At 37.1% G+C, this 12,443-nt stretch overlaps 1 protein-coding gene across 5 annotated transcripts in view; it reads right to left on the reverse strand.

The window, feature by feature from the left end:
• The window catches only part of LOC150080903 (syntaxin-binding protein 5-like), a 795,970-nt gene that overhangs the window by 681,995 nt on the left and 101,532 nt on the right, over positions 1–12,443 (reverse strand). For all 5 annotated transcript variants that reach the window (XM_090381037.1, XM_090381035.1, XM_090381034.1 and 2 more), the window contains exon 3: positions 11,258–11,339. In XM_090381037.1, the coding sequence (XP_090237163.1) occupies positions 11,258–11,339 (82 nt within the window). The remainder of the gene's footprint in view (positions 1–11,257; positions 11,340–12,443) is intronic.

Genomic DNA, 12,443 nt, shown 5'->3' on the forward strand with positions numbered 1-12,443 from the left:
ACTTTCTCCAGTGCAACTTTCCTAACAGTGAGGTAATTTTCCTTGGTGATTTTAATGTTCACAACTCCAGCTGGCTTCTATTTTCTAGTCACACTGACCCAGCAGGTCGAGATGCTGAGGCTTTTGAAATTACTAATGACCTCGCACAGATTGTTCATTTCCCTACCAGAATACTGGACAATCTTAACCATATAGCCAACATGCTGATCTTTTTCTCACAAACAACCCTTCTAAGTACACGTTCAAAGTGAGTGGTCCTTTAGGCACCTCAGATCACAACTTGGTGATTGTCGCTTCTCCAATGGAGCCTTTATCTCATGGTTATTCCCAACCTCATCTTGTTTGGCATTACAAGAATACAAAATGCGATGACTTGCGAGATTTCTTTTCTTCTCTTCCTTGGTCGAATTACTGTTTAAAAACTTCTGATGTCAACATTTGCTCAGATCGTGTCAGTGAAATTATTCTTGTAGGAATGGAATCCTTTATTCCACACTCCACTTTAAAATCTCGACCTTTATCTAAACCTTGGTTTCCCAATAAATGTGCTAAGGCTGTTCAAGAGTAAAATGTTGCACATCGTAATTGGCTTGTTTCATTTTCTGCCTACACCAGAGCTCGCAACAATTGTAAAGCAGTTATTAATCAGTCCAAACTAGATTTTGAACAGGCTAAGAGTAGAAAACTTGCTTCTTGCCCTAATGGTAGCCGAGCATTCTGGTCTCTTGTCAATGCTATTGGCTGCAACTTAGTAAAACATCCTTCACCATTCCCAACACACTCCATTAAATGCCTGTTTTGGTATTCCGTCAAAAGGATTTTGACAAATCTTGATGCTCAGAAAGCTCCAGTTCCTGATGGTATTTCTCCACTTGTTCTCAAAACCTGTGCTCCTGAAATGACTCCTGTTCTTTGCCGCTTTTTTCACTTTCTTATTCCAAAGGTATTTTTCCTTCTGCTTGGAAATTTGCTCATATCCAGCCAGTTCCTAAAATGGGTGACAAATCCCTCCCATCCAATTACTTCTACTCTTTCTAAAGTAATGGAGAAATCAATTAGCTGCCAACTCTTAATCTACCTAGAAACCTTCCATCTGATCAACAATCGCCAGCATGGATTCTGTCAGTGTCAATCTACTGGTGATATCCTTGCTTATGTTACCCATTTGTGGATAAATTCAATGGAAAAGTTCGGTGAAACTCAAGCAGTTGCTCTTGACATTTCAAAGGCTTTCAATCATGTTTGCATAAAGGTTCCATCTTATGATTTGCCAACTGTTTTTTGTAATTGGCTATCCAGTTTTCTCTTCTTCTTGACCTTCTTCCATTGACTGGAAATCCTATCCATAGTTTTGCCAATGATAGCACATTGCATTCTACTTTCCAGTTTGAGAAATCTTGCCCTGCTCAATCAGCTTCAACTTCTGGAATAGCCGCTACCTTAAATGCCGACCTCTGGGTAAATACAACTTAGTTGATTTCAATCCTTCTAAAAATCAGTCATGTCTTATATCTCGCAAAAAGGGTTCTTCTGCTCCTATGCTTATCTTTGGAGGCACTCCGATTTCTAGTCAAGATGATATATCTCTTTTGGGAATTACACTGACTTGTAATCTCTCTTGGCACAAGCACATTACAAATATTGCTTCCTCTGCATCTAAAAAAATTGGTTTTCTCCTTTGCTCTCGGCACTACTTTTCTTACAAACAGCTGTTCACTCTGTACAAATTGCAAATTCGCCCTACCATGGAATATTCTTCCCACATCTGGGGTGGTGCCCCCAAAATCTCTCTCAGGCTTCTAGATTCCATTGAGAAGAGGGCAGTTAGGTTAATTGATTCATCTCTAACATTCTCTCCACTCGCTGTCTCATAGATGCACTGTTTCTGCTGCATGCCTTTTCTACAAATACTTCCATGTGCACTGTTCTTCTGAATTGGCTTCTATAAGTCTCACTCTCTCTTTCAAAACAGTCCACAAACATGCCATCACTAGCCAACATCCATTTACTGTCCCTTCAAACTCACAGAACCAACTTTTCATCATCCTCATTTATTCATTCAACTGCCATTTTCTGGAACAACCTTCCTTCATACGTATTTCTTGAAAATTACAGTCTACAGAAGTTCAAAAATGTCAACAAATATCTTCTTTCGTCTTCCCAACCTCCAAGCACGGTGCTAAGTACTACAGGTTCTAATACCTCTCATGTTTGGGGTTTTCATAAAAAAAAAAAAAAAAAAAGTATAATTTATTTCAACTTCCATTGCAACTAAGCACAATGGGCACAGAGTCATATACAAAACAGCTATGTAGTGAATCTAAAGTACCTAGGACCAAATAATTGAGGGGAAAGTGGAGGATGAAACATTTCTTTAGTTATAGTCCTCCACAAAAAAACTATGCACTTAAGTCTTGATTCAAATAAATGGTAGCGAACAGAAAAGACAAGATAAGTTCTACTAAATAATGTAATAGCCTGGAAAGCAAGGTGTCAGGCATTTCAAGCCTTGCTGGGGTTCATCATGAAACAAGCAAATACATGGTCTGTGTTGGGTTAATGAAGAGTAAGAACATGCCCATGTATACTTGCATGTACACTAATGCTAGAAGCATTGTAAATAAATTTGGTGAATTTGAAGACATGATTAAGTCATCGAATGCAGACATCGTAGGGATAGTGGAGACATGGTGTCCATCAGACATAAGTGATGCGAAATTTGAATATGGAAAGTATAACATATACAGGAAGGACAGGAAGGGTTATACTCTTAGTTAAGAAGCATATTAAATCTAATGCAGTGCATCCAGTCTACATGGGTGAACAGTGCAATGTTGAGTCAGTCTGGTGTGATATAAGCACATGGTGTCCATCAGACATAAGTGATGCGAAATTTGAATATGGAAAGTATAACATATACAGGAAGGACAGGAAGGGTTATACTCTTAGTTAAGAAGCATATTAAATCTAATGCAGTGCATCCAGTCTACATGGGTGAACAGTGCAATGTTGAGTCAGTCTGGTGTGATATAAGCACTAGGAAAACAAAATTGAGTAGGAGAGCATTATAGGCCTAATGACTGTGAGCGTATACAAAATAGCTATACAGAGAAGGAGAGTGGGCCAGTAAATCAGAATATCTTATAATGGAGGATTTTAACTTTCCAGATGTTGATGGGAATTTGTGGGTTGGTCATTACACATTAGCAAGATTTTTGTAGATTTCTCGGATAACATCATGTTAGAGAGGCAATCATCATCATCATCATCAGCCATTCTCAATCCACTGCAGGATGAAGGCCTCTCCAGCAACTTTCCAGTTCCTTCTGTTTTGAGCACTGGCCATCCATTTACTACTCAAAAACTCATGAATTTCATCTATCCATCTCCGCCTTTGTCTTCCAGATTTTCTTCTAGCTCCTCTTGGGTACCATTCTGTTATTTTCTTAGTCCATCTGTCATCATGTCTTCGAGCTATGTGTCCTGCCCAGGACCATTTTAGTTCTTTAGTTTTGATAAGAATGTCCTTTACTTGAGTTTGCTGCCTAATCCATGTGTTTCTCTTCTTATCTAACAGTCTGATTCCCAATATAATTCGTTCCATTCTTCGCTGTGTAGTTCTTAGCTTCTCTTCCATTCTTTTGGTGAGTGCCCAAGTTTCACTTCCATAAGTCATGGTGGGGAGTATACATTGGTTCATTATTTTACGTTTCAGACAAACTGAGATATTGCTCTTCAGTATGTGACTATATTTCCTGAATGCTATCCATCCAAAATTTATTCTTCTCTTGACTTCCAGCCATTTATCATTATTACAGCTAATAACTTGTCCCAGATAAGTATATGACTCCACCTTTTCAATTACTGCTCCTCCAATCATTATTTCCCTTTCCGTGGCATACTTGTTCATCATTACTTTTGTTTTAGCCATATTCATCTTTAGTCCAAAATCCTTACTAACTGTGCATAACTGATTAAGATTTTCCTCTAATTCTTTGGGATCGTGGCTTATAACCACAATGTCATCTGCAAATCGTAAATGGTTTAGGTATTCTCCGTTCACATTGACTCCTTTCTGTGACCAGTCTAATCTTCTGAAAGCTTCTTCAAGGGCAGCAGTAAACAGCTTCGGAGATATTGTGTCTCCTTGTCAAACTCCTTTCTCGATTTTAAATTTGCTACTGTCTTTGTCTAGTCTAATAAAGGATGTAGCACTCTCATATATTTTCTTCAAAATCATAATATACGGAGTATCTATGCCTTGTCTTTCCAGTGCCCGAAACATTGCCTTATGCTGTATGGAGTCAAATGCCTTTTCATAATCCACAAATGCCAGGCATAATGGTGTTTTATATTCATTTGCTTTCTCCATTAGCTGTGATATTACGTGAAGGTGATCCATAGTTGAGAATCCTGTCCTAAAGCCAGCTTGCTCTTTCGGTTGATTCTCATCAAGTATTCTTTCTAATCTGTTAGTAATGACCCTTGTGAACAACTTGTAGATATGGGATAACAAGCTAATTGGTCTATAATTTCCAATTTCTGATTTATCTCCTTTCTTATGCAGCAAAACTATGATTGCATTATTCCACTGCTTAGGCATCACACCTTTTCTAATGCACTTTGTGAAGAGCCTTGCCAGTTTTTGTGTTATGTCTCTTCCTCCCAATTTTAACAACTCTACAGTAACTTTATCTTCCCCCGGGGCTTTCCGATTCTTCATTTTCTTCAATGCATGTTCTACCTCATCAGGAAGAATATCGGTTATGTCGTATGTGTTGCTACTTTGCAATCCATGTTCCCCACTGCTGGTATCATTCCCTCGCTCCTTGTATAATTCTCTATAGTAGTCTTCTGCTATTTGAATTATGCCTTTTCTGCTGTTTATAAGTACACCATCGCTATTCTTCAGTTTCAGTATCATTTGTCTTTCTGTATTACTGCTCATGGCTGCTGATTTAAATCCTTTGTTTTCCCTTAATGCTTGTTCTACTTTTCTTGTGTTAAATCTTCTTATGTCCTCTCTGAGTCTCTTTCTAATGGCTTTGCATAACTCAGTATACTCAATTTTCTCCCTGTCAGTGTTTTTCTTGATCTTCATTTGTCGTCTTTGGTTCATCATGACAAGTGTTTCTTGACTAATTTTTTCTTCTTTGGATTTCTGTTTCCCTATAGGTTTCTTGGGCTTTATCACTTTCAGAAAGTTGTAATATTCCTCGTCGATATCTTGGTTCTGAGCAGTCTGCAGAAGCTCAAACTTGTTCTTAAGTTCCAGTACATACTGCTTTTTCTCCTCCTCTGTTATTTCAAAGACCTTTGTATTATTTACTCGAGTCAGTTTTTTCCTTTCCTACATCTATATCAAGTGTACAGCTTACCATTCTGTGATCACTTCCAACATTTACCTTATTCAGGACGGTAACATCATTCACAATATATCTTCTGTTAGTGAGGATGAAGTCGATTTCATTAGTTGTTAATCCATTTGGACTCTTCCATGTCCACTTTCTGTTCACCCTTTTCTTGAAAAAAGTGTTCATTACTGACAGTCCTTGAGATTCTGCAAATTCCACAAGTCTTTCACCTCTTTTATTTCTTTCACCAATTCCAAAATTTCCTATAGTTCCTCTTTCTGCGCTGTTTTGCCTTTTTCCAACCTTAGCATTGAAGTCCCCCATAATAATAGTGTAGTGGGTTTTCTGCTCATCTAGAAGACTCTCAATTTCAGTGTACATTTCTTCAACCTCTTCATCATCATGGCTCGATGTTGGTGCATAAATCATTATAATCTTTAGCTTGTACCTCTTAGAAATCTTGAATATTAGTCTTGAGAGGCAATAAGAGGAACCAAAACCCATGATGTGGGTGTCAGCAGTGATTCTTCATGCATTAGGAAAAGACCCGCTGGATGGCAGAAATCACGGTGCACTAATGTGATTTTAATCAAAAACAACTATTTTGTCAAGAGGAAAAGGCTTCTGCTTTTGTAAGGGTGACTACAGTCATCATAGACAGTTTTTAAATTCTATGCAGTGGGACCAACTGGTGATGTTACCAACAGCAAATTCTAAATGTGAAGCATTCAGCGAAGCAATAAGAGAAGTTATTAGGCTTTTCATACCAACGAAGATGTTATTGTTATTTGGTTTTTAGGAGCATTAGCAACTAGGGCCATATTGCTCCGGGATATGCGGTGGTCATTCCCTGACTTTTCCGCATCCTCCATATTTGGTGGTGACGGGCTCGAACCCTGGTCTAATCAAGAAGCGTGTGCTACGCACTGCTGCTCCTTCCCACCTGGCTATGGAGGCGCCACCAACAAAGAAATACTGGGCTTAGACCTAATGGATGTCAGATGAACTATTGAGACATGTGGCAGAGAAGAAAAGTGCACTGGATGCATATATATTATCAGGTGGTACAGAAGCCTATGGTATATATAAAATAATTTGCACCCACAAAGGAGGTTAGACAAGCTAAGGCAGATTATAAGTGTCTGGCGAAGAATGAAAAGCTTTCTATGTTTATATTAACAATAGAAGGAGGGGACTGAATCACATTGGGCCACTTGATGTCAATGGGTTAACTGTTGATGGCCCTATCCAGATAGCGGACAAATTGAATAGATATTTTGCATTTATTTCACACATGAGGAATCCTTTACGGGAGAGGATGCCAGAAGTTTATCAAACTCCAACGGGGAGCTAAATGAGTTTGTGATAACTGAAAGGTAAGTGAAGGAGAAATTGTTGAAGCTGAAGGTAAAAAATGTGCTGCCCGGGGAGGACAGAGTCTATCCACATATATTAAGGGAAGCAGCAAAGTAGGTAAACAAACCCTTAGCCATAATTATGAGAGCATCCTTGGATTCAGGGGAGGCTCCTATGGACTGGAGAAGTGTGAATATATCATCAATTCATAAAGGGGGAACAAAAGCTGATGTGACTAATTACAGACCTGTTAGCTTAATGTCTGAAACAAGGAAAATAATGGAGTCACTGGTTAAAGAAGTTTAGCAGGACCATCTGGACAGAAATGCAATTATGCTGCAGTCAGAGCATGAATTTCTGAAAGCACAGTCTTGTTTAACCAATCTGATAGGTTACTATGATGTAGTGACAAAGGAACCAGATGTAAAAAACAATGCTGGTATCATATATTTTGATTTCAGGAAGGATTATGATACTGTTGCACATAAACGACTGCTGTACAAACTGGAGCAATGTGGCATTAAGGGCAAGTTGCTATGGATAAAGGGATGATTAAGTGGAAGAAGAGGTTTTGGTTATCAATGGGCACTGCTCTTCATGGACTAATATTATTGGTGGAGTACCCCACGGTTCAGTGCAGGGCCCATTGTTTTCAATATTTATAAATGATAATGACGAAGGTATATCGGGCTTAATGTCTAAGTTCGCAGATGATCAAAGACTGGCAGGGTGGTTAATGACTGGTTATTTGTAAGGACAGTATGCATTTGCAACAAGATCTAGAAAAATTAGGTTGATGGACTGAGAAATGTCAATTAAGTTTAACATTGACAAATGCAAGGTACTGCATATGGGTAGCAGTTAATCCAAGAGTAAACTTATCAATTACACTCAGGACAGTGGAAAATTAAAAATATCCAGGGGTAATTGTGCAGTCAGATATGAAATTCTCTGAGCAATGCAGAAAAGATCCAGGATAGCTCATGGGGTTTTGCCAATGATATACAGAAACTTTGCTAATAGGGATAAGGAGGTGATTATCCCTTTGTACGAGGCCATGCTTAGCCATGTCTAGAGGCCTCACTATAGGAAGTGATGCAGATCTGCTGGAACAGGTGCAAAGAAGGGCAACCAGACTGGTGAAGGGAACAAAAGGGTGCTCTTATCTAGAAAGGCATCAGTTCCCCAAATTGCAGCATCTAAAGACTAGGCATCTGCAAGGAGATCTGCTTGAGGTGTTTAAGGCCTTGAATGGATTAAGCAAGCTAAATGTTAATGGCATTCTTCCTCTTGCAGAGATTACACACGAGGGGACATAAATTCAAATTGATGAAGGATGGTTGCAGGATAAATGTGCTGAAGTTTGCCTTCTGTCAGTGGGTGGTTGATTGCTGTCACAGGTTTCCATATGCTGGTGCAGAAGTGGATGGTTTGAATAAATTCAACAAAGAACTAGATAAATTTTTAGAGGGTATTAAAGCAAGCTTATATAGTTAATGCTCTATAAGCTCGCTTTCTTGCATCATTTGCCACTACTACTACTACTATTTTGATATACAAATATGCAGGACTCGAAATGTAAAATTTCATGAAATTGAACACTCATCAGGATAACAGAATAGAACAGAAGACAAAATCTCTCACCAACTATATCTAAATCTATATGGGAGGAAAATTAAATGAAGGGTATAGTCATACCAAGGCTCATCCAGTGGCTCAGCATTAAGTTCTGCAATGCAGGAGACCCATATATTGGTGGAGACAGATTAGTATAATATATATATATATATATATAAAAATAAAAAAGTAACATGATTGGTACTAACATAAAATATACTAAGCTCTGTTTAAAAGTACGAATATATATTGTTCCCCCCCCCACAACAGACCTCTTATTAGTTTTGCAAGCATTCTGCAATTAATTTTGTGAGAACTCGGAAATGTTTTGGAAGAGGGAAAGTATTTATCAGCATGGGCTGCCTTGCCAGAGCAGAAGAAATCATTTTTGCAGGAATAGAATACATTAAAAAAGGTAGCACAAGGAGTTTTACTGATGGCATTGAGGAGGCCCTAATGGTTCAGGAAGACTTCCAGTGGTGAGGAAGAGGTATGCACAGATAAAAGTGTTCGTGATAATATGATCAAAGGAACACTTGCACCCATCCCAAGAGTTTTTGTTCTCATTGAAGCATCATAGTGTATTATGTTTGTATAGGTGTGTATGTGGGCCAACTTGCATGTTGTGTATGATTTGTGTGGCTCAACAGCTCCAAATGAAGTAGTCTATACAAATTCCCAAACTCAAGCTCCGACCTTTCTGGACAAGTGGTGAAACAACTGTGCTGCTACAGAGGATTCAGAAAGGGTCAGAACAATTTTTATACACAATTCTTTAATATCTCTAAATACTGTAAACAAAGTAAATCTTATTTTTTACTTTCTTTAGTCTGTTCACTCTTAGTTTAATCCTGATATAAACAAATAGAGGTGATTGGCAAACCCTCTCACTGGTCAGTTATTAAAAAGTATGGTGTTACATAAGCAACTGACCAATAAAAAGCTTTTGTCAACAGCAACCCCCATTCACATATAGGCACTTTATTCAGGTACATCTCTTGTTGTTGTTGTTTGGTTTTTAGGAGCATTAGCAACTAAGGCCATATTGCTCCGGGAATATGCGGTGGTCATTCCCTGACCTTTCCGCATCCTCCGTATTTGGTGGTGACGGGCTCGAACCCCGGTCTAATCAAGAAGCGTGTGCTACGCACTGCTGCTGCTCCTTCCCACCTGGCTACGGAGGCGCCAGGTACATCTGAAAGATGTTCATTACACAAATATCATTCAGGAGTATCTGAATGAGGGATTTTACAAATTGGTGGATTGAACATGGCAGCATCAGGATCCAGGCAGTTTGATATCAAGCCCTAATACCCTAGGATTTCTTTGCATGGGAGATTTATCAAAACAAAAGTCTATTAAATGAGGGTTACAGATCTGTAAGATGTATGTACTTGTATTTTAATGGCAGTCAAAAAATGACCTCCTAAGGTGCAGACATGTGAGCTCTGCAGAGATAATGGCAGTGCTCTTGTACAATCCTATGCTTAAGTTTTCAATAAATTAATGCCTTCTATTATATTACTTGTATTATTGACTCTTCCATATATTTTTTTTTAACTTTCAATAAAATAAATAGGGATTTCACAGACAACCTGTATATGTATAAACTTAAATACCCTATTTCATATTACTAAATTCAACTCTATCCATCAGTATCAGTGGGATCTAACTGCCACTAAAACACCCCTCACACCATAATTTTCACCCATACATATAAATTCCTAAAATCTGGAAGGTTCCAGAAGAAAACATTTTAAATACAAGTATATGTCTAATTATATCAACTGATGACAGTTTTCTGCCAATAATATATTCACAACAGTTAAATCACATGCATTGCCTTTTCAAGTACAATAAATCTTAATTATTTTTTTATTATCTCTCTCTTTTGTAAATCCTTGTATCAGTTAATTGTAAATTCAGTAAATGATTTAACAACCCGTCCCTAATTTTATTTTGAACAATAATTTTATTGTTCTGTGGTAATAAAAAAAAAGGAATTTATTCTTATGTTTTGGAAATATTACTTTCTGTAAGAAGGCAAATCGAAATTAACTTGCCTTCTTACAGAAATTATTAATTATAATTAATACTCTTATTAAAGATATTAAAAAATATAGAGAACACTTAAAACCATAAAATAAATACAGCAAATTAATGCTGTTAATAAGGTAATGGGTAAGGAAGGTGCTATGCTGTTTTGCTGCTGTGAACCTAAACAGCCCTACTCCAAAAAAAATAATTAAAACATAAAATAAGAAAGGAAAATATTTATTGGTTTGTTATTTATCTCTGTATTTGATTTGTATTGGGACACCCATTGATATATGGCTGTGACACAATCAATTATTGAAATACAAACCTTTTCAGGTTCACAAGTACTGGCATTCTTTTGAAGAGATAGTGCTTATGAGCTCCCTGTTTCTATTTGTGGTATTTTATGTTATATAAAACAGTTTGTTCTTTAATGGGGTGGGCATGTGTATCTTTGAGTGAGGAGCTGTACATTCATGAATGCAGAGGTGGATACTGCTTTGGTCAAGTTTTTCCTTGCTTATTTTATATTTATAATTTTATTTTGAAATAAGGGTGGTTAGGTTCACAGAGCAAAATGGCATCTTGCCTTAACTATAACCCTATTAAGCATTAATTTGATGTATTTATTTTGTAGTTTCTATATTTTCAATAGCTCTTAGATATAATCATGTTTTCTCCTAATAGCAAAAAATACTCTATTATGCTCACTCTCTCCCCCTCCCTATTATGTATATATTATTTCCCCTCCTTTTTGTTATCTCTTATTTCTTCTTAGTTTCAATAGTATTAATTATATTATTACTGTTGACAGAAAAAGTAACTTTATAAGTTAAACATAAATTTCATTAAGAAATTTTTTTAGAGAAATGGATACGGTATTAAAACCTTACCTCATTAATTAGGAACAGTATCTGTATGACAGCAGTATCCAGCACATGCTGTACACAACAGTCTACTCCTGGACGCCCAAATCTAAACTTAGTTAAAGATTTTTCGTTTGTAAAAAAAATTAGACATGTACTTGCTGTTTTATGTTGTTACATTTTTTTTATTTGCATATTATTAAATAACTGTGATTAAAGTTGCACTTACTACTTTTTTTTTTTTTTTTTTGGAAGTGGAGAAACAGCACAAATAATGAAATTTAAGACAACACCAATATAGAGGGAAAAAAAACAACACACAAATGAAACACATAATAAATTAGTACTGGTATTAATTAGCATGACCAAAGGATGTGAATGTATTTTGCATTAGCTGGAAATAAAAAATAAAATAAATAAAAATACTCCATCACATATTCCCATCCTCATAAGTGCCCATCCAGTTTTGCCTAGAATATTGCCTCAAAAGTAATTTATTCTGATTACCTATACCACCAATTTTTTTTTTTTTAATGAAACCCCCCCAACCAGTGGTTGAAGGGTGAGAAAAACAAAAGACACTTGTTAACATTACACTTGAATTTTTGTAGACCGCAATTTCGGAAAAATAACTGCGAAAGGTTCCAGAAAACAACAGTAGAAGGAAATAAATGAGGAGGAGAGAAATGTAGTTCTGTGAGTTTTGAGTTGGACAGTGAGAGAATGCTGAATGGTTATAGCATGTGTTCAGACTGGTTTTGAGGAGAGTGGAGGAATTACAGATACCAATTCTGAAGAACAATGACCAATGTACATCACTATAGTGGAGGTATGCAGCAAATGCAGGAGAAAATTTCTAAGAGACAGGTCATTAACCTGTCTCTTAGAAATTAACTTGGCTGCTTGCTTTTGAATGTGGTTTACAAGACAGAGATCTTAGAGGAAGTACCCCAGATGTGGGAATAATTTTCCATGGCAGGAGAGATTTGTACGGAGTAGTCATTAAAAGAAAAGTAAACATTGTGAGAGAGAGAGAGAGAAAAACCCACTTTTTTCTTTAATGCAGATGAAAGACTATATGTGCATATGGGGGGGGGGGAGAGAGAGAGAGAGAGAGAGAGAGAGAGAGAGAGAGAGAGAGAGAGAGAGAGATTAGAAGTCAGGGAAATCCCTGATAAACAAATATGATCTGGTCTAGAGATCTGAGTGTCAC

Source organism: Mastigoproctus giganteus, chromosome 9, assembly GCF_048544385.1.
Source record: "Mastigoproctus giganteus isolate SK-2022 chromosome 9, ASM4854438v1, whole genome shotgun sequence".
Lineage (NCBI taxonomy): Eukaryota > Metazoa > Arthropoda > Arachnida > Uropygi > Thelyphonidae > Mastigoproctus > Mastigoproctus giganteus.